Below are 23,609 nucleotides of genomic sequence, written 5' to 3' on the forward strand. Positions count from 1 at the left end.
TTGGGACTGTCAATGATTGAGAACCCAAACCGAAGGAAAATAAAACACAAAAAAAAACAACCATAATCCGTGAGAGACACACTGTGTACGAGGAACCTACAATGTGAAAGTAGTATGACAGAAGACTATGTTTAAGAAGGAGGGGGGTATGGTGTGATTGGGTGGAAAAGTCCACCACATACGACATATGATGAATCAGCAATGAAAAAGTGAAACTGCCACGCAAGTAAATATAATGGCGGAGGAAGTGTGCGAATATCAAAACATGCAGGTGCTCTGTGTGGAATGCAAAAAGGTGGTGGAGTTCCATATCGGTCATACCTAAGATGGAAAAAATCGTCTCTTGGGAAGTCTATAATGGAGAAGGAAGAGGAAAAAAAGAGTAAGAAGGAGAAACGTAAGAGTAGCAGGGATAAGGAAAGAATGAAAAAGGAATGAAGCTCTCCGCTCCGCCGATGATAATTCTGACCTGACAGGGGCCAGGACTCAAGTAATGGTGTGCCTGTAGGGTAAGAGGATTATCTGGAGAAGTGACACAATTACAAGAAAAGAGAAATAAATAAGTCCCAGTTCGTAAAATTAGATATATGGCTATTGGGTAGATGGTACCAGCCATAAGAATGGTGGAAATGACACAGAGGGTAAGCGGTATAAATCTCACCAAATCAAGGGGTTCAAAGATTTGAGTCCCCGGGTCTTTAGAAGGCTAGTGTCACTTGTGGCCGGTGATCCAGTGATGGGTCAACAGCAAAAAGACAAAGCTATGGAGAAATTAACAAACAGGGAATGCATAAGGGATGGTGCGTGAACGGTATAAAAGAGAATGTCAAACACAAAAGGAAGAATCTGTATTTACCGAACTGTGTAAAACTAAAATGCGCGAGTGGTTCCAAAGGATCGGTAAAGGTTGCGGCAAGGGAGCGGATTACTCCTCATGTTGGCGCAATCTGGAAATACAAAAACAGGGGCTGGTGTGAGCTCCATAGTGCTCAAGGTACATTAAACTAAGGTAATGGAAAAAAGAACCGTGGTGTTGGCAAGTAGACTTACTTTCAATCGAAAACGTAAGTGTGTTCCAAATCGAGATGGTTCCATGTTCCGGATGCGGACACCTGAACCCGGAAGCGGAAGTGGTTAAATACCCACTGTATTCCAATGTGTCACTGCCCGGATTCAAAAGGCTGAAACGTCAACCTTTTTTACATTACCGGTCACGTGAGTGCATTGGCGTTAAGATTTTTGCCATAGTGATTGTGGCATAAAAACAGTACCGGCGCCTGTTAGATAAAAGAAGCGCCTTGTGAAAATTTCTTGAAAATCGCAAAGGACATTAATTATGGGAAGAGAATGCAGGAAGAACATATCCAAAAACTGCCTGTCGTGCTGATCTAAATTCTTAAGCTAATTGTAGAATGCAATGAAAATGTAACGCAGTAATGAGACCTAAAGTCACGTGAACATGCGCTTTAGAAGGTGTTTGTGCGGTAATTACGGCATGACACCATTCATGATAAAATTAGTCATGCAAGAGTGGTGGAAAGTGAAAGATAAGAATCAAAATGCACTGTAAAGGAGAGAATAAAAACGAAAGTAATCATTGATACTGTAGCCTGATATCTCGCAGGGTGTAACTAACCGTTACACAACGTATGAAATCATAGAATAGGCAAAGGTTTTACATACACGGTGTAGACGCATAAGCAGTAAGTTTACATAAACAGTGTTGGAACATGTTACTATTTTTCTCTGGTTGAGGTTTTACATACACGGTGTAGACGCATAAGCAGTAAGTTTACATAAACAGTGTTGGAACATGTTACTATTTTTCTCTGGTTGATACCTCGATAGACATGGTAAGTTAAAAATAATATCTTAGAAGGAAAGTCATGTCATCAAAATACTAACTAAAAGTAAAACAGAAAAACTTGAAAAAGGACATGAGGGATGTAAGATGGGACTACATATTAGCCATTCATGATTGACTAACTGCGGGCATCTGCAAAACATTGGTGTTGAGCACCTATCTTAACAACACTATGCTAAGAGAAGACAGCATGTAAGGTGCATGTAGTACAGAGGACAAGTGAACAAACTTATTTTGTAAAGTCAGCAAAAAACACAAAATGCAAGTTGTGGTCACATGACACACAGCTGTGGCAAAAAACACTGAAAACACCGAGTATACATATGAACTGAATATGACGTGTAAATGTTCTTAGTCGCCCAAAAAATATTGGAGCTCATGGTCATAATTAAGACCCTGTTCAACTGTACGAAGACGCATTATCCACATCGCCTCTGTGCGTCTCAACCTAAGTTCTCTGTTGCCCCCCGAACACTAGGTAGGGTTGTGTCAATACTAAAGAAAAGGACTCTTTTTCCCCAGTGTTTTGTGCTTGACATGCAGCAGCATGAAGTGTAAAAGGATATTTGGGGTCTTGTTTGTGGATGGAACGCATGTGTTCGGTAATTCTATCCTTTAGTGGTCTGTTGGTGCTACCCACATAAAATTTACCACAGGTGCATTCAATGATGTATGTGACAAATCTAGTTGTACAGTTGATGTTTGTTTTAATTACATATTTGTCTCCGTTTGCACTGGCGAATTCTTTTGTGCCATGCTTAGCCCATCTGCATACGGAACAAGACTCATTTGTAGAAGCCAAGGTTGTGTGGTGTAAGCCAATTATAAGTCGTGACGCTGCGCGGGATAGTGGGGCTCAACCTATTTCTCAGGGTTCTACCCCTTCTGAAGGTAATTTGAGGGTAGTCAGAGATGTGATCCTGCAAGGCTTTATCTGCCCGTAAGATGCCCCAATGTTTAGTGAAACTCCTGCGAATTGGATGATGCAAATCATTAAAATCGGTGATCATCCGTATTGTTTTATCCTGTTGGTGTGTGTGAGCCTGTGATCTCAACGTGTCAACCCTCTGCACTTTTTTGAGTCTGTTTGCTGCTTCCTGGAGTGTAGTTAAAGGATAACCTCTTCTGGAGAACCTGTCTTTCGTCTCCGAGAGCCATCTATCAAACTCGGTTGCCTCACTACAGTTTCTCTTCACTCTCAAGAATTCTCCGTAGGGTATGACCTGTATCTGGTGTTTGGAATGAGAGGGGGGGAAACTCTCACGCATGCGCAAAGAGTTACTTACTGTAGGTCTCGAGGCACCGCGTGCCTGGCATATGCTTGCCCGAATCTAAAGAGAGCTGTCACTGCTAATGCTTTTGCTTAACAAAAAAGAAATTAACATGGGATAGAGTAGGAGTGGGTGGTGAACAGTGTCAATAACATATTTGAGAAAATAACATCTGTTTATGATTCCTTTACTAAATAGTGCGCGTTTGGGCCTGACGTACTAAGCCAAGTGAAAAGATGGCGGTTGAAATGTAACACAAGCTGAGTCTGCGCACTGAAGTTTTGAAGTGACCCGCTGACCGGATCATTGACAGGCTGCCAACAGCCAACGACAGACGCCTGAGAACTCTCTTCAACTGTAGAACTATATAAGAATTTGTATCTAATCTGTTACCTAAGATGTGTGTGAAGGTAAATGGCACTGAAAAATGAATGAATTAAATGGGAAGGGTTTGTTATACAAAAAGTTCATTAAGAAATCGAGAGGTGATGACAAATCCCCTGCCAAATCACAATCAATGATCCACAGAGACTTGCAACTTTTGAGGGTGGGACATGCAAAAATAAAGACTAGAACTAGAGAGATTTAAGTTAAGAAGGTTGGTTGACGTCAATGCTAAGTGAGGTGTAGCCGAGAGCTACTGTTGAAAGAGAACAGACTGGGAAGATTCATTCCTGAAAGACAGCCCGATTAGAATGAAGATTTTGCGGAAGACTATCGAGGAGAGAGAAAGTGTAAGAGAGGGATGCGCTCTGGTGCGTCGGGGTTCTAGAGAAGTGTAGTAAGGATCATCCGATCCTGCACCTGTCGTATAGTTTTTGTCACCTGAATCTTAAGTCAGGAGACCCCCGCCAGTCCTTTGGCCAGAGGGTTGGGTTTCCCCATTTCACTATCTGGTAAATATTGTTCTGTCTTAAATTTGCATACCTTTTTGCAAATGTATGATTTATTATGTCTTGTTTCTTCACCTATCACTCCTGATGCATTAAATTGTTGAAATGAGTCTGAAATTTGAATGTAATTTTATAAATGAATTTTTCTCTCCCATGAAAGTTGGAGTTTGCACTGTGAATCTGTACAAATGAGCGTTCATTTTGAATGAGTTATTAGATAAATTTAATTGAATCTTACCCAGAGTCTGTGATTATTTTATTGAGAGTTATAAGATAGATTAATAAATGTGGTAATATCACCATCAACTACTTGACTAATGGTCCTTTGACCAAAAGAAGAGTGTTGATCTGTGGAGGTTAATTAGACATTGACGCATCGCATACAGGAGACTGCAGAACGAGGAGCAGTGCGTGTTCGCCTGAGTGGCAAACAGGTCCAACCAAGGAAACCCCCCACATCATGAAAATGTGATGGACCACATCCGGATGGAGACGCCACTTGTGATCGGCTGAGTACTGCCGACTGAGACTGTCCGCACGTACATTCAGCACTCCACCCAGATGATTCATAATCACGCCAATCTGCGGGTCCTGAGCCTAGGACCAGAGTCGCAGAGCCTCTCTGTAGAGAGGATACGACCCTACCCCTCCCCGTTTGTTGATGTACCACATCGCAGTAGTGTTGTCGGTCAGGACCTGGATCGACTGAACGTGAAGGGAGGGAAGAAAGGCCTTGAGAGCCAAATGTATCACCCGCAATGCCAGAAGATTGATGTGAAACAATCTTTCCTCTGGAGACCAAAGGCCTTTGACCTCCAGATCCCCTAGATGAGCACCCCACCCTAGATTGAAGGCATCCATTATCACTGCGACCATCAGAGAAGGAGGTTGAAACGACTTGCCTAGAGACAGGTTGTCGAAACACTCCAACATAAATGCTATGCTCCATTGTCTCTGGACATTATGACCACCTCCTTGAGATCTCCGTTGTTTTGAAACCACTGCCTGCAGAGGCACCACTGGAGAGCCCTCATGTGCCAGCATGCATGGTGACCAATAGTATGCAGGAAGCAAACAGACAGAGCAGGAGCAAGACCTTCAGGACTAAAACAGCCGCTTCATTCTGAAAAATTAGAATCATAGCCTGGATGTCTTGAATCCTCCGTAGAGGCGGGAAGGCAGGACTTACAGTAGTGTCCAGTACTGCCCCTATGAACAGATTGCACTGAGAGGGCACCAGGTGATATTTGGGTACGTTTATCTAAAAACCCAAGTCGAACAAGACTTGCAAAGGCTGCAAATGATGCAGCACCATCTCTGGCGACTTTGCTTTGAGCAGCCAGTCATCCAGATAGGGAAAAACAGGGGTCCCCGATCTCCTGAGATGTGCTGCTACCACCGCCATCACCTGATGTAAGACCGGACGGAAGGACAGCAAACTGGTTGTGCTGAGATCCCACAGTAAAACGGAGATACTTCTGATGCAACTTCAGATGGGTAAGTAAAAATATTAATCCTGCAAAATCGATCAACACCATCCATTCTTCTTGCTGCAGCGCCATTAGAACCTGAGCCAGGGTCAACATCTTGAGCTTGTCCTGCCCAATGTAAAAATTCAAGACCCTGAGGTCTAGGATTTGCCTCAATCGACCATCCTTTTTAGGAATCAGGAAGTATCGGGAGTAGCATCCCTGTCCCCTTTCCTGCTCCGGAACCACTTCTTTTGAACCTTTCTGCAGCAAAGACAGAACCTCCTGTTGTAGAAGCAACAGGTGCTCCTCTGAGCACCAACCCTGGCGTGGGGGTAAAGAAGGGGAAACTCCCGGAAGGTAAGGACATACCCATTTTCTACGAGATCCAAAACCTAGAGATCTGAAGTAACAGATCTCCAATTTCATAGAAAATGAGACACCCGACCTCCCACTGGACCAACATGCTCCAGGATGGAGGACCTAGAGCTGCTTCCTTGCTGTACCAGTTGGAGTGACGGGAGAGGAGGAGGAGGGGGGAGGGGGGGGGGGGAAGAGTAGGAGGATACTTGCTGCTGAGCAGAACCTCGCAGACAACCTCTACCTTTTCCTCTGTACGACCAATACAGAGTGTTTGCTTGTTGCTGCTGCAGTTTAGCACGAAAGGTAGGGGACCTGCCAAACCTGCGAAATGTGCGGTACCTAAATCCTCTGGGTTGGGACTGAAGACCCAACAATCTCACTGTGGCTCTACTTATTTAAAGTGTTGTAGCACATGGCTGCTTTGGTACCAAAAAGACTAGAGTCATCAAAGGACAAGTCCAATAGGGTGGCCTGTACATCAGATGAAAACCCAGACCCCCTTAGCCAGGCGTGCCTCCTGGTTGCTACTGAGGAACCCATAACTCAGACAGAGTCTGCAGTATCAAGCCCAGACTGAATGACATGACGGGCCGCAACTAGTGTGCCCGACATAACATCCGCCTAATGGCCCTGAACATCCTCCGGAAGCTTAGGAAGCACCTCCTTTGCCGAATCCATCAGAGCATGGATATAGCGACTCAGCAGGCATGTTGCATTTGTGGATTTCGGAGCCATACTGGCCGAAGAACCCCCCTTTTTTAGCAGATTGCTCCATCCTCTTGGATACTCTATCTCCAGGCGTGGATAGGAAAGGGCCTGTAGACAGCTTAGTAAAGTATGATGCCTGGACTACAAAGATCTCAGGAGATGGATGTGTGTAAAAGAAAAGCAGGATCTCCAGGAGCCACCTCATATCTCCTTGCAACTGATCTGGACACTGCAGGGGCAGTCATTGGTATTTGCCACACCTCTAAAATGGGCTTAGTCAGAGCTTCATTAAATGGTTCCAGAGGTTCCAATGCAGAATAAGGAGACTGAAGAACTTCTGTTAAAATATTGGACTTAAGCTCTGCAGTAAGTAACGGCAAGTCCAGTAGATCAGCTCCCTTCTTTATTATAAAATGGTAAGAGGAAACCTCCTGTGATGGTAGGCTCCCACTCAGGAGAGGTGTTGAAACCACTGGCCTCCTGTAGTCCCTCAAATTCCTGCCTAGGGTCAACAATTTCCTCCTCAGCCTCGTTCTGCTGCATGCTAGGGACCGGCGTCGATGGAGGCTCCACAGGATTAGTCATGGCGCTGGACCGGAGCCAGAAGGCGCCGGAGAAGACCCATCCAACTACACTCTTAACCTCCAGGGATTGTACCGGCATCGAAAACCTCGGAGTCAGGAGAGGCTAACTTCCTGGGATCATTGGCAAGAAAGGCATGAATGGTGCCTGTGCAAAGTCCCTTGGGGCCAACAGGCGCACCAGCAGGGTTAGCTCCTCTGGCAAACACGCAAACATCGCATTCAAGTGCGAAGGATCGTGTGACAGGGCGACAGCGGGGGCGGTCTCGAAGGACCCTGGGGGCACCAACGAAGAGACACTCCTGCCGTCCAGGGGGGGCCATGCCATGACCCGGAAGGAGCAAATAAAGAGAGAGAGGCGGAGCAAGAGGCGGTGTTCGGCGGGATCGATGGTAAAGGAGGGACGGACCCAGAGGAACTGAGCAGCGAAGCAGCCAGAGCGACCGAGAATACAGCTACGGACAACGTGACGAGAGAAGGAGTCATAACGGACAGAAGCCGAAGAGCCGATGACGAAAGGACTGAGGAAGCAGTCGACGGACCCAAACAGGAGGAAGCAGCTCGGGAGGAGGAGGGAAACCAGGAGGTCACCCCTCAGGAAGGCGCAAAAGGCGAGGCAGCCGTGACCCTGTTGACGGGTCACGGGATCAGGCAAGTGACGGCCGGGGCAAGGGGCAGTTTATCAGGTGGTGTTCTTGGGCTATATGGTGCGGGGCACTACGGGGCCCAGCATGACATAACACAAGGCAATTGAGGACAGAAGACAAAAAGCAAGCAGGCGTATTTGCATAATCGGGGCACACAGGAACCACGAGTGAGGATAGAACTCCTGGTTCTCCTCCCTTTCCTCACGGACGTGCTCCTCTCACAAAAGACCCTCAGTATGCCTTCTATAAGCCGGGTGAAGCAACATGGCAAGCGATACAATAGTTCCCCTTTGCACAAAAGAGGGCGGCAGATATAGGACGCCCAGAACACCCCAAAAAGATCGAAAGACCCCGTGAAGAGACCCAAGGAATCTGGTGGAGAAGCCCCACGGGCCTCTAAGACAAACAAAGAAGCCACCCGTCAGTCAGTGCACCAATAAATACATGGTCATATCAGACCCCCAGCCATGAGTCGTTCTTGGTGTGTGACAGATCTGTACCTGAAGCCCAAAAGGGTGGGTATGGATCCAGTACCACCGGTTCAGAGACCGCTTAAGGAGGCAGTCTCATAGGCTCATAGACACTAAGCTATTGAACGCTTTCTCGATATCTACCGACAATATCATTGGTTGTCTCGCCTCTGGGTGATCTTCCTCCAGTAGGCACACTAATCACCTGAGGTTTGTAGTCGTATTCCTCGATGGTATAAAACCAGCTTGGTCTTCATGAATCAACGTGGTCATATACTGTAAGAGTCGGTTCGCTGGGATGCTGCTTAATATTTTGTAGTCGTGGTCAGCATCGATAATGGGCGATAGGAGGCTGTCCTTCTGCTCTCCCGACCCGGCTTCAACAGCGGGACCACTAGGGCCTCTCTCGTAGATTGAGGTAGCCGTCCCAATTCCTTCGCCTCCTTGTAGACCACTTGGAGTCTTGGTGCTAGCAAATCTACCTATTTCTCGTAGAATTCTATTGGTAAGCCATCTATACTCGGGGTTTTGTTGCAGGCCATGCGTTTAATGGCGCCTTGGATTTCACTTAGTTCTATGTCTTTACCTAAGCCCATTGCCTGTTCCTGTTCCAGTTGAGGCAGTTGCAGTTGAGGCAGTTGCAGTTCTTCTAGGAAGGCATCAATTGCAGGGTCTCCGGCTAGTAGTGTGCTTCTATAGAGTTCCTCATAATAGCTCAGAAAACCCTGCAGGATCTCATTCTGGGTGTGGACTATTCTCCCTTCCTTTGTCTCAAGTGCCAGTATGGGGGTGCCTCTTTTGGTTGGATTGGCCAACCAAGCTAGAAGGCTTTGTCCCCCTCCGCATGCGTCCTCATTGCATAAGCCTTATATGGTTGAAACTGCGCAACCTTTCCACTTCTACCGCCACTGCCTCCCTCGCTGTGCTAACCTCTTCCTGCAGTTCAGGGCGACCAGGTCTTAATAGTTCTGCCTTATGTAACTTCTCTTCTGCTCGGGTCAGGTCACTTAATAGCACCTTGCATACTCCCGCGTGCTGTCCTATACAGATCCCCCTTACCACTACCTTGAAGGCATCCCACTCGACCGCCCTCGTGGCAGCCGATCCAACATTCTCCTCAAAGTAATGGGTGATCCCTTCCCTCAATGCCTCTTGAAACATCGGGTCGTCTAGCGTTTCGAGGCGTAGTCTCCAAATGGGGATATATGAAGTCCCAGTCATCCAATGCATGGTTAACAGCATCGGGTTATGATCAGAGATCGTTCTAGTCAGGTATTCAGTCTGTAGAACTGTAGGCATTATCGTAGGGGAGCACAACACCGCGTCCAATCTTACGTGCAGCTCATGCATCCCAGAGAAATAGGAGTAGTCGCGGTCCAGCGGGTGTTGCGTGCGCCAAGCGTCTCCTAGTCCCCCACCTTGTCTGCCAGTCGAGTCTACCTTTGGTCAATCTATGTATCGGGGAGTCAGCCAGTGGAGGATGCGATCTGTCTAATGTTATACCTGTGATAGAATTAAAGTTTCCACCCATTAATAAGGGACCCGCAAGATAGTGCACCAGAGATCCAGATATCTTCACCAGGAAACCTAGCTGATCGACATTAGGTGCATAAACACTACAAAAAGCCACGTCTCTACCTCGAAGTTTCCCCTCAACGACCACATACCTGCTTTCAGGATCTATCGTCTGCTTGGTGACTTGGAAGGGGACCCCCGCTCTAATCCAGACCAGGGCACCTCTAGCAAATGCCGAGTATGTGGTGTTAAATACTTGACCTCTCCATCTACGCTGCAGCGCTAAGTCCTCGGCCTTGGTCAGGTGAGTCTCCTGGAGAAGTGCAATGTGCACACCCCTGCGCACAAAGTAGGCATGGATTTTGTGTCGCCGTGTCATAGTGTGAAGCCCCCTCACATTCCAGGTTATACATCGCAAATCGGCTGTATCACCCATTCTCCATTATTGTCCCGTGCAGTTGAAGTCGTGACTCTACGTACGCGCCGGTGCTTACCCTTCTCCAACTTTCCTCCAAACAACCTGTTCTTCCCACCCCCTCCAAGAACAGGACCTAGCATTAACCATCTAGTTCCCATCCAAACCATAACAGAATGCAACACACTTCTAAACCCAACAGCAGACACTGCAGGCATGCCTTAAGGGCAATGAGGGGGGACTATGCGCCAACGGGTGGCCAAACCATTCCTGCATTCCCCGCAGTGCAATCGAGCCCAGCGAATAAAGGCTCTCTGACCCGGCGTGACCTTCGGCAAACGCTCACTGTCTGTTTCGGAGTGTTCAGTGTCAGATCGATTGTTGTCTTTCTCCGATTCTGTTCCACCCAGTGATGGAGTCTCCTACGTGCCCGACAGCGTGGACACCACTGCTAGTACTCCTCTCCGCTCCGCTTCCGTCTGGGTCGGGGAAGGTCTTCTTAGCCCTCGTTGTCTATTGCGGAGCCTTCGCGATTTCATTGAAGGCAGTACTTCTGTGACGGTTTGCGTTCTTTGCTCGTTGCCATCCTTCCCAGCCTTATATAGTTCCAGGCAAGCACAGGCGTCGTCCGGGATGTCAAAAAAATATGTCTTGCCCTCCACAATGACCCTCAGCTTGGCCGGGAAGAGGAGAGAATATTGAAGACCCTCGTTGCGCAATTCACTCTTAATTGCCAGAAAGGAGGTCCTTCGACGCTGTGTCTCATAGGTATAGTCCGGAAAGATATTGACCTTGCCATTTTCCACTTGGAAGGTACCACCAACTCGCGCTTTCTGAAGGATCAAATCACGGTCTCGGAAATGTAGCAGTCGGGCTACCACCGGTCGCGGCGGTCACCCTTGCTGAGGAGGTCTGGCTGGCACTCTATGTGCTCGCTCTAAAGTGTAGAAAGTGGATAGGCCTTCCGGGACCACCACTGTTTGGAGCCAATTTTCAAGATATTGTACCATGTCCTGCCCTTCTATTTTTTCCGGTAGCCCCACTACGCGGATGTTGTTCCGGCGATTGCGTCCTTCGGCATCCTCTGCCCTTTTTTCCAAGGCATCTATGCGCTCCAACACTGTAGCCATAGTAGCTTTGAGATCCTTTTGTGTAGGTTCAAGGGCTTGGAGCGTTCCCTCCACTGATTTGACTATCTACTAGTTTACCATGATCGGCCCTCAACAAGCCCAGTCCCGTGGCTACTTGTGCTATGTCCTGCTGTAATGCCGCACGGGAATCCGCTATGGCCGTCAGTATTTTGTCTAGCTGGTGCTGTAGGTGGGGGTCCCGCAGCTGGTCATAGTCCGCTTCTTCTCCACAATCAGTTAATTCGCCTTCCACCGTCGGTTGAGCTCCACTCTTGTTTTCCTTTGGCTTCCCCATGGTCAGGTGTATTCTTGGCTATCTGTGCTCACTCTGCTCCTGCCAATGGCGCTCCGCTGTCGCCCGTCTGGGATTGTCGTTCAATACAATACCCACTGGTCCCAGCCCTCCTTCCTGCTCATTCCGCACTTCCGCTGTACCACGTCCCAAGCACGGAATCGAGTGAATGTGAGAGGTAGCGCCTTCTGTGGGACTCAGTTCATTCGCGGCTGTTCAGACGTTAATATGAAAGGGTATAATGGGGCCTCTAGGGTCCGAATCCCATTCTCTTCTGGGGCCTTTCGGAGTTTTCAGTAGGAGGCTGAGGAGGGAGTTCTCCTTTTAGGTTGGCATCTTGATTCGCCTCTTCGCCGCCCTCAGTAGGTTTCACCAGTTGTGTAGCGAGGCCGCCACCGCCCGCAGGGCCGCCCGCAGTGTCGGGGCCCGCACTGTGCCCGAGCCATCGCTCCAGAGGCCCAGCAAGCGCACTTTCCTCCCCGCTCTGCGATCCAGCAGGGTCTGCAGCCCCGTAAACTATGGAACTATGCGCTGTAGCTCCGCTTGCATTTACGGCCCCAGCGAGAGCCCTCTTCTACTGCTGCCGATCGGTAAACACACAAAGGCAGAGCTTCACTCCCCAAGTTTAGCGGCCTCACCGGCGTAGGATGTGGTCCGGTCAGGAGGTTAACTCCACTCCATGTGCTCATCCACCTTCCGCCGGGCTTAGCGGCGTCAGGACCGGTCTTCCCTCTGCCGTTTCCGATATTTAAGGCAGCCGCAATACTCCCAGTGCGTCACTCCCCCAGTCTCAACCTCGCCATCGGTGCTTCCCTAAATTGCCTCGTCCCGCTCATATCTTTACAGTCGGATCCCAAGATCTCACAGGGATCTCCGCTGAGTTCTCCCCCTGGAGTGAGAGCCGCGACCGCCCGAAGTCATTGTGGCTCCGCAGTCCTCCGGTGTATGAGCCTCTCGCCACAGGCGCCATCTTGGGTCCATTTGTTTTCACCCTTCGGCGCACCAGCCAGCCCGTAATCGGGCTCCAGCGGGTCTCCAATTCAGCTGTCTTACCTCGCGCACATCCCCGATGTGAGGCTGCCCCTTCCCCTAACGTTTCACGGGAGGTGGGGGTCTCGATCTCCGCTGTGTCAGGATTAATTGGGGCTCAGGTGAGGAGCCCTCTGCTTAGGCGGCCGCCATCATCGGCGCCAAGCCACACCCCAAAAATTTAAGATGCTCTTAAAGCAATATTTTCAAGTCATTCTACATAGACATACAAAATTAATAGGTTGCATTTTCACATGCCTGGTATAGGGAGTACATCAATAACATTTACTAGATTTCTTAAAAACGAAAAAATGTAAATACCAGATAAAAATGGTGTTTTAGACAAGCCATAGATACCAAGCAGCAAGATAACAAGGAGAAAGAGACGTGTTCTTCTTAAGGAATCTGTGAAAACAAAGAGCAGGATATTATAAAAAAAATGTCTGATGCAAGCATGTGATATAAAATGAAACATCCATTTAGATATCAACTACTTACCATTTGTCTTCTGTGTGAGTGCCTGTGCTTTCAGGAAGCCCTCTGCAAAACCAGTTTTAAATGTGTCATGCTGTCCTTCTGGTATATTTTTTGTTTTTACAATTTTGTCTAAGCTATCCACATCTGTACCTCGGTCCCGCAAAAGAAGCCCCTAAAACAGATACAAATACCAGTCAATTAAATGAACATATTCATCTGCTGAGTTCCTTGCATTTCCCTACCCCGTGTGCAGAACAGGCCTCTATCTTTCACGCTCTCCTGGAATTCCAGTTATTGCTTGCCTGGCTGAACTGGAGAAAAATTTACCAAATCTTGGTATGATAATTGCCCTCCTCCTTCCTCGGTACAGTCTCTCTACTCTATCCTTTGTGGAGTGCTTGCCTACTACTTTTTTCATATTCTGTGCAATTCCTCAATCTCTTGCCCAAGCTATAAACATGGTCACATTACTAGCTTATTCACATGATTTAAAAACACACGCATGCTTCAACCAAGCAGGGGAAAGCACAATGAACACCACTGACAACTGCCCCCAGCCCACCTCAGCATACTTTAGATTTCATTACACTAGTGTGGAAGATAAAGTTAGTCGATAGTTGAGCAGGGGAGAAAGGGGGGGGGCACATGTGAATCTATGAAAGATGACAATGGAAAAATAACCTTTTACTAAGCCTGTATGCATCTGTTCATATCATATTATAGTAGTGTACATTCACATGCTAGGTATACTCTGCCATCTCTTGTTGGGCTTGTGTGAGAAAGAGCCATCTTTTCTGCATTGGTATGCCCCCACTTTTTTTCTGAACTGCTGATGTGCTTTGACTGAGTGAGCCCTGGGTTCCTGCCAACCAGGTACCCACGGCCTGTGTTCCTTCCCTAAAACTGTGTTGAAACTAAAACCCAATTGGCATCTTTGACCACCTGTCAGCCTCTAGTAAAAGGTACCCCAGGTACCCAGGGCATGGTGACCAGAGAAGACCGCTGAGGGCTGCAGCACCTAATGTGCCACCCTCAGGGGCCCTGTACCCTGACACCCACACAGTGCCTTTGCAGGCTGAGTGTCTAAGAACATAACTAACCAAAGAGTCGACATGGCACACATCCCTGTGTGCCATGCCCACAAGACCCACTGCCCTGGCATACCTCAGTCACCCCTCTAGCTGGGTGCCCTATGCCAGTGGTGTGGGCACAGGTGCATGAGCCCTGTGCCCCTACAGTACCCAGGGCCATTCCTAGGCACCGTAAGTGCAGTGATGCCATTAAGAGTATATGGTGCTGGGATATTGTCATTACGAACTCCACGGCACCATAATGGCTACACTGAAGACTGACAAGTTGGGTACCAAACTTCTCAGCACATTAAACCTGCACTGATGCCAGTGTGGGATTTAATATAAAATGCACCAGAGGGCATCTTAGAGATGCCCCCTGAAAACCTAACCTACAATCCACGTCTGGACTGAGTGGTTGCCGAGGCTGCCACACAGCAGACATGTTGCTGGACCCCTGGGTGGAGAGCCTCCGCTCTCCTGGGCCTGAGTGGAAATTGTCCAGGGAGGTTTGTTCGAGCCTATCGACCCTTCCCTTTAAACATTCCAAACTCTCAATAATGGGTAGTAACAGGGATTTCATGAGTTTCTCTAAATAAATCGAGTTAGGCTCAAGAGTAGAGGGACCAGGGGAGGTAACATCACTAGGACTTACAGTAGCCAGAGTTGCAGGCATATGACGTGTTTGGATATTAAGTACACCAACTGCCACATCCTTTACCCCACCCCCTGCTCTATGACTTTCCCTCGGTTTTTTGGCCTTCTTGGTGGATTTTATACTCCCACCCCTACACCACTAACAGCTCTTTTCCTTTTAATGGACAGCCCTCGTACTCTTAGTTTTACTACTGCCGCTGGTTGCACCTGTACGTTCTCTGTATCTACAGCCAAAGTAATGAGGGCACAAGCTCCAGCAGCAGCGGAACTCCCTGCAGATACAGTTGCTGGGCCAGGAGTCTTGTCTACCACAACAGGTGCACTGCCATCTTGGGCCCCTTCTAAAATAGCTATAGAGTTGCAAGTAGCAGATGGTGTCACCACAGAAGTTACCAGCGGTGGGGCGATAGAGGGAGGAGAGAGAGAAGGAGAGATAGGAAAATCTATTACCACAGGACTGTCTCTTCCTAGAGAGACTCTCCGCTCATTATTTATTTTGTTGACTATTTTTACCAAAACGTTTTTACTAAACTGTTTACAGCTTAGACCCCAGGTCTGAATCTAGGATCCAGTCCTGGAATTACAAAAGTAATCTACAAAGTAATCAACTGTATTTTTTGTAGGAAACCCCATTGAGCTCAATGCTAACTTGTGTTTAGAATTGTGTTGCCTACTGCAACCCCTGTACCTATTGTGTTTACAAAGTTTATTGCCTTTCTGCAAAATGCTCATCTGAGGTCACTCATATTGAGAAAAGTATATTTTGATATCTGTTGGTTCTCAAAATAAAACAACTATATCTTACGATATAAAAACAATTGGCCTGGAGTTCAGTCCTTGAGTGTGTGAAACCTTTTGCTGAGTGTGTACAACGAAAGTTTTACACTGTCCTCTGGTACTGCCTTACTGCTCGAACAAGCTACCACTTAAGATAGTAAGGTCACACCTGGCTTTAACCTCTGTTATACCTCAGGGGATTGTGGACTCTATACACACTGTACCTTACTTTGGTCCAGTATATATAGAGCCACTTTCTCACAGCTCGGACGTGTGCAAGTTGTTTTTCTTCGAAGAAGCATTTTCAAGTCACGGGGTCTAGAGACTATTAACTATTACTGTCAACGCATAGGGGCACTACCTCCACTGTTAGATTGTTTTTTCGGCACAAAGAGTGAGGATGTAGGTGAAGCATAGAGATAAACAGAAGACCTTGCAAAGAAAGAGTAGGAATGAAAGTAAAGTAGTGTCTGCAACATCTAGCAACATCCAGGGAGGAGGGCGGTCAGATGTGTATCTACAACACTACATGCCACAGATAGATGCTTATGGGCTAAGTAACATTTTCTGTTCATGGCATGTGTAGCGGTTGTATGAAGCTGTCCATTTATGTAGTGTACCAAATGTATGGCTATGCAGATAGTGTAGGTGGATCACTGTAGGGTCAGTGTCCGGATTGGACTGCCAACAAGTCTTGGCTGCCGAGAGAGGTCCAATACCCAGAGAATTGGTTCTGGAGGGTATAATGACAGCACTACAGACGGACACCGCACTGGTTGTATATCAAAAATGAGTATTCTTTATATAGGCTTATCACAAGACCACAAACGACAAAAATCCACAATACTGTACTTTAGAATGGTAGAAATAGCTTAGTTGACTTTACAAGGTAAATGAGACACTTTACGTTCAATGTACCTTTGGATGCGTAACACAATAAAAACAAAAGAGTTGCAGGGAAGGTGATGCGTCAGTTCCTTACACGCAAGAACGGGGATGCATCAGTTCCTTACTCCGGGGGAGGTGATGCTTCTGTTTCCTACTGCTGCGTAGGGGACTGTGATGCGTCGGTTCCTTACCGGAGGAGAGGTGATGTGTTGGTTCCTCTACGCGTGGGGAGGTGAGGCATAGGTTTCTTACTGCGCTTCTGTGGCAATGCAACCAGCACCTCCACGATTCGATGACGATCCAGTGCAATGCAACAAAAATGGCGTCTTCTTGATGCAACAACGAAGGGATGATGCGTGCACGTCTGACGGCCGTGCGGCAACTCAGTGAATCTTCTGAGCTGCGACAGGCCCTGTGACATACTTCTGCGGCGATGTGACGGCATCTGCAATGACGGCAACACTCTTCTCCGGTGATGCGATGGTGGCAGCTGCAGCAGCGGCACCCTTACTCAGTGATGCGACAACAGTGGCTGCGGCACGCTTCTTCTCAGTGAGTCGCACTTCCGACTCCCAGCGACACGCTTCTTCTCCGGGAGTCGCGCTTCCAGCTCCCAGTGACACACATTCTCAGAAGGCCCAGCACAACAGCAGGCACTTCAGATTCACAGCAAGGGAATTCAGGGGAGCTGGTTGGTGAAGTCGATTATCCCTGAGACTTCAGCAGGAGGCAAGCTCAATTTCCAAGCCCTTGGAGATCTGCTACAAGATGATAAAAGTAGCACAAAGTTCCTTTCTCCTTTCTTTGGCAGTCAGGCAACCACTGCAGGCCAATCCCCCAAACAGCACTCATCTTAGGGATAGTCTCCGCCTTCAGTTTCTCTCTGGTTCCTGTCCTCAGCAAAGTTTATTCTTGTTTCCCAGAAGTGATCTTATGTCCTGGGGTCTCTGCCCCAATACTTATACTACTATTCTCTTTGTTCTCTGAAGGCAAAGAGTGTCTGTACCTAGTCCAAATCAGTACTGGTCAGTCCTGGAGAACTTTGTTTACAGGTTTCGACAGTGTGGGCCAGGGCTATCCGACACACCACAGGAGGTGGTGTCAGCATTGTGGAAGGCAGGCTCAGCCCTATTCAGGTCCCAGGTGCTCCCCTCCCACCACTCTACATGCAGATGGGTCTATTCAGCCCTGTGCTGACTCACCCTGTCTCCTGGAATCCCCCAGCCCCTGTCACTCAAACTTCAGACAAGGAATACACAACCTAGCAGAGGCAGGCTTGGATAGTTAGGCAAGAAAATACCTATTTTCTAAAGTGGTATTTTCCAAACACAGACTGTTAAAACCAACTTCACTAAAAGATTGAGTGGTTTCTTACCTGTAACTCCAGTTCTGTAGTAGGGGTATCTCTGTTATAGTCATAATCTAGTGAATAGTCCCGCCCATGTGCGTGGACCCCGGAGGAATCAAAAATAATCTCTTAAGCTGTCTTCATTGCAGTCCTGCATACACCTAAGAGAAAATTAAAGACAATAATGCAGCCTGTATCTAGAAGGCTACACTGTCCAGTACTTCAGCTAGAAATGCCAAGGATAGAACACCAATAACACATTTAATACAATTTGTCAAGGTTCACTCATAGAGAAACTTTCCTCCCCTCATCAAATCCTTGGAATGATAGAGAGGAAGGAATGGACAGACGAGCCTCCATAGGCTGCCATTATATGTCTGGAAAAGGGATACCGTGCCTTTAAGGAACTCTCTGGAGACCCTCGGTATCCCAGCATGAACAGCCCCTTCCTTTTACGTTCAGTTCATTTTGAAGGTGAAAAAACCAAGGCCTGGAGCATACATCACAGTACCATTTTCTCCACCGGGGAGGAGGGCCTGCGCTTATGACTATAACAGAGATACCACTACTACAGAACTGGAGTTACAGGTAAGTAACTACTCCTTCTGTAGTAGGGGATCTCTGTGTATAGTCATAATCTAGTGAATAGAATGGCAGGCCCATCCAAAAAAAAAACGGCGGTGGAGAAAAAAATAGACAACACCACTATTGTGCAAACAAATTCCGCAGCGAAGCCTGTCCAACCTGAGCATCTGCCCTGGCATCAGAGTCCAGACAGTAATGCTTAGCAAAGGTGTGGACCGACTTCCACGTGGACGCCCTGCAGATCTCTGCAATGGGAACATTACGAAGCAAAGCTGTTGTAGCTGCTTTGCCCCTGGTAGAATGAGCCTTAGGCTTACCCCCTAAGGTCTTATTCGCTTTCTGATAACGGAGCTGGATACATGACACAATCCACCTAGAGATGGACTGCTTCGAAGTAGCCAGACCAGTCCTAACCGACCCATAGTTGACAAACAATTGGTCGGAACTACGAATATCCTTGGTCTTATCCAGATAGAATTTCAACACCCTTCTGATATCCAGGGAATGAAGAGACCGTTCTGCTGGGGTGGAAGGATTCTGGAAAAATTTTGGTAAAGTTATAGTCTGATTAACATGAAAATCAAAAGTCACCTTGGGAAGGAACTTAGGGTGAATACGCATTACAACCTTAGCAGCATGAAATACAGTATAAGGTTCCTGGCAACACAATGCTTGAATTTCACTCACCCTGCGGGCCGATGTAATGGCCACGAGGAACGCCGCCTTCCAAGACAGGTGCTGCAGTGAAGCCTTATGAATAGGCTCGAACGGTTCCTTCATCAGCCTGAACAGCACCACATTCAGTTCCCATGAAGGCGAAGGAAGCCAAACAGGAGGGAACACCTTCTTCAACCCTTCCAAACATTCCTTAATCGCAGGAATCTGGAAGAAGGATGTCTGCGAAGGGCATTTTCTGTAAGCAGTCAATGCAGCCAGATAAACCTTAATGGAATGGAAATTAAGGCCAGACTGAGCTAGATGCAGAAGGTATGGAAGGATAACATCCTCCTTGCAGGTCGTCGTCATAGTTCTTAGACATGCACCAGATGCAGAATCTCTTCCACTTGTAAACATAGGAGGTCCTAGTAGATGGCTTCTTAGCCTCCTTCAATATGTCCATGCAATCCTCAGGAAGATTCAAGTGACCATATTGCACTATCTCAGGAGCCATGCAGCAAATTCAACTATGAGGGGTTGGGGTGCACCATCTGACCCCCGAACTTCGTGAGAAGGTCCGGCCTACACGGCAGCCGCCGATGAGGCAGGATCGACCGGTGAAGCAGGTCCGTGGACCACCACTGCCTGGGCCATTCCGGCGCAATGAGGATCATCCGCGCCCGGGATCGGGCCAACTTGATGAGCACCGCCAGATGGTCTGAGTGCCCTCCCCAGCCAGGAGAAACGCATCCGTAACGATAGTCTGAGTCGGGATGACCTTGTGGAAAGGAACCCCTCTGAGGAGATTCTCTGCCGAGCACCACCATCTCAGGGACTGTTGGGCGTGAAGAGACAACTGAATCCGGTCGTCCCAACACCCTTTCCTCTGGTCCTCCAAACATTCCTGTAGCGGCCTCATGTGTAGGCGCGCGTGCGGAGTGAAGAAGATACAAGAGGCCATCAATCCCAGTAGAGAAGACACCGTCCTCACTGTTGTGGATGGAGTTGCTATGAGAGCCTGGGCCTTCCGAAGGATGGATAAGCGTCTCTCCTCCGAAGGAGACACGCTTGCCGACAGCGTATTGATGGAGGCTCCCAAGTACTGCAGGCACTGCACAGGAATTGGGACAGACTTGGACAGATTTATGTGCAACCCCAGATTGTTCAACAGGACGGCCATCCTGTTGAGGTGCAATTGCGCTTCCTGGAAGGTGGAGGCTTTGATCAACCAATCGTCCAGGTACGGGTAGACAAACACCTTGTTCTTCCTCAGGTGCGCTGCTACCACAGCCATGCATTTAGAAAAAGTCCTGGGTGCAGACTTCAGTCCAAACGGTAGTACGGTGTACTGATAGCGGTTGGTGCCGAAGAGGAAGCACAGGAACTTCAGATGTTTCTGTGCAATGGGCACATGGAAGTACGCATCTTGCAGATCTATCGCGCACAGCCAGCCTCCTCTCTGCAGCTGAGGATAAATCTGGTGCAAAGACAGCATGCGAAACTTTTCCCTGCGAATTCACTTGTTTGCTTGTCGCAAATCCAAAATGGGTCTGAACTCGTTCTTGTCCGTCTTCCGTACTAGGAAGAAGCGTGAGTAAAGACCCTTTTCCCTTTGAGACAGAGGGACGTCTTCTAGCGCCGTTTTTCTTAACAGGATATCGGCCTCCGCCTGGAGCTCGCGCAGTTGGAACTGCGAGCCGACCGGTGGAATTGCTGGAGGCGGGCTGGTGAAACGAAGACTGTATCCATTGCAAACAATATTCAGCACACACTTGTCCTGAGTAATGTTTCTCCACTCTGCCAAGTAATATTGAATGCTTCCCCCCCACCGGAGCAGGTAACGGATGAGGGGGAAGAAGCACCTCAGGGCTTAGACCCAGCCGGGCCTTAGGTCGCGGAGGATGACTGCTGACCACCTCGGCCCCTCTGGCGCTTTTGGAATGGTTTCCGCTGGAACTGCTGCTGCTGTTGTTGCTGTCCAGCCTGTCGACCTTGCCCTCTGCCTTGCGTACCGCCTCTGGAACGGGCGGAAGGTCTTTTTCTGTTCCTTAGGCTTTTCCAACCCGACAGCAGTCAGGGTTTCCGCCTCCGCCTTCATGCGGGCCATCTCGTGGTCCGCATGTTTCCCGAAGAGGGTCTCGCCCGAAAATGGTAGGTTAGCAACTCTGCTGTGCCTCGGGCTTTAAGGATGTAAGACTCAGCCAGGCGTGGCGCCTCAGGTTGACCCCATGGCAGTACCCGTGGGCTGCCAAGAGGGAAGAATCCGCAGCCGAACTTTTTACCTGGTTGGAAACCAGCAGACCTTCAGCAAGGATCTCTTGGAAATCTCTCCGTTTTTCCCAGGGGAGGTGTTCCGAAAACTGCGGGAGGGACTCCCACAGAGCCCGATCGTAACGTCCCAACAGGGCTGAGGCACTCGCTGCCTTCATCGATGTGGAGGCCGTCCCGCAAACCTTCCGCCTGCCGAATCCATCCAGCGGCTCTCCTTGTCAGGAGGCACTGTCGATGATGGGGTGGTGGCGTGCTGTTTTTTTGCTGCTGTCATAATTACAGAGTCAGGCGTGGGATCCACCCGAAGAAATGCTGAGTCCGAGTCAGGAGCCTTATATTTCTTCTGCAGCCTTGAAGGCGCCGACCTCGTAGCCGCAGGAGTGAGGAACAACTCCATGGCAGGTTCCACCAGCCCAGGCACCAAGGGCAGTAAAGGGCGAGACAACTGCTTCTTGTGCAGAGTTTCGAAAATGACGGAAGTCAATGGTGCGGGCAAAGTGAGCGTGATGCCAGCTTAGTTTCCCCTCGCAGCAACATGTCCAGGAAGGAGACTATGTCGTCTACTGGAGACACCCTCGTCCGAGGGGAGTCCGACAGGGTAGGTGAATAATCCCTGGCACTAGAGGAATCCGTGTAGCGGGACCGCAACCGGTCCCTCCTGTGGCACCGTCTGGATCTTGTAGATGAGCGACGGCGACTCCCAGATCTATCCCTCCGTCCGGAGCGAGATCTCGACCTCCGCGGCCTCGGACGGTCCACTGGCCGTAGCGGAGGGCGCTGTGGAGGCCTCAACGGGAGCCTAGGTTGCGGTGGCCCCGTAGGCGTCGTCGGGAGATGTGGTAACGAGGCAGACCTCGGAGGAGGTGGTGGTGTAGGAGGCGGAGGACGATGAGGAGAAACGGGTGGCGGAGGAGGCGTCGGGTTACGTGGAGGAGGGTCCTTGGGTTACGGAGGAGGTGTAGGTGACCTCGGCTTGGAGGGCGAATAAACTTGTGAATGCTCCGAGCCCGGAGCCTCTTCCCCTCTCTTTCTTTTCTTCGCCTGACCTAACGGGGGGAACCTAGAGGCCGTACCCCTGGTAGCCGAGCGACTGCGCGCCGCGACCGTGGGCTTAAGGACAACAAGGACACAGTCCTGGCACCGGAACGCCTCCTGGAGGACGATGCTTCCCTCCTTGACGTGGAGCGCCGTCTCGACGTCGAAGAACGCCGTCTCGACGTCGAAGAACGCCGTCTCGACGTCGAAGAACGCCTTCCTTCTCGACGTCGAAGAACGCCTTCCTTCTCGACGTCGATGATGAGCTCCTTCTCGACGTCGATGATGAGCTCCTTCTCGACGTCGATGATGACCTCCTTCTCGACGTCGATGATGACCTCCTTCTCGACGTCGATGATGACCTCCTTCTCGACGTCGATGATGACCTCCTTCTCGACGTCGATGATGACCTCCTTCTCGACGTCGATGATGACCTCCTTCTCGACGTCGATGATGACCTCCTTCTCGACGTCGATGATGACCTCCTTCTCGACGTCGATGATGACCTCCTTCGACGTCGATGATGACCTCCTTCTCGACGTCGATGATGACCTCCTTCTCGACGTCGATGATGACCTCCTTCTCGACGTCGATGATGACCTCCTTCTCGACGTCGATGATGACCTCCTTCTCGACGTCGATGATGACCTCCTTCTCGACGTCGATGATGACCTCCTTCTCGACGTCGATGATGACCTCCTTCTCGACGTCGATGATGACCCCCTTCTCGACGTCGATGATGAACTCCTTCTCGACGTCGATGATGACCCCCTTCTCGACGTCGATGATGAACTCCTTCTCGACGTCGATGATGAACTCCTTCTCGACGTCGATGATGAACTCCTTCTCGACGTCGATGATGAACTCCTTCTCGACGCCGAACGTCGAGTCGACGTCGATGGTGAATGACGGTGACGCCTCGACGTCGACCGCCTGCGCCTCCTTGAACCCTCTCGACGTCGATGATGACGCGACGACGAAGCAGTCCTCGACGTCGACCTAGTCGGAGGTCTCGACATCAATCTCCTCGACGTCGAACGACGACGTCGCTTCGACCCAGAGCCCTGGGGAGACGGGGAGCAGCCCATGGTCATTCCTCTCGACGCCAAGGCTATCGACGTCGACGGAGACCGGCGGTGTTTTCTGGCCTTCTCCTTACTGGGGAGCCCCCCCAGAGGCCACAGCACGGGCAGAGGA

At 49.2% G+C, this 23,609-nt stretch overlaps 1 protein-coding gene across 1 annotated transcript in view; it reads right to left on the reverse strand.

The window, feature by feature from the left end:
* YME1L1 (YME1 like 1 ATPase) overlaps positions 1-23,609 on the reverse strand; it is a 478,651-nt gene that overhangs the window by 312,251 nt on the left and 142,791 nt on the right. The window contains exons 6-7 of the mRNA XM_078663402.1: positions 13,146-13,296; positions 12,969-13,052 (exon numbers count right to left, since the gene is read on the reverse strand). Coding sequence (XP_078519528.1) covers positions 12,969-13,052; positions 13,146-13,296 — 235 coding nt within the window. The remainder of the gene's footprint in view (positions 1-12,968; positions 13,053-13,145; positions 13,297-23,609) is intronic.

The sequence above is a fragment of the Lissotriton helveticus genome, chromosome 10, assembly GCF_964261635.1.
Source record: "Lissotriton helveticus chromosome 10, aLisHel1.1, whole genome shotgun sequence".
NCBI classification, from domain to species: domain Eukaryota; kingdom Metazoa; phylum Chordata; class Amphibia; order Caudata; family Salamandridae; genus Lissotriton; species Lissotriton helveticus.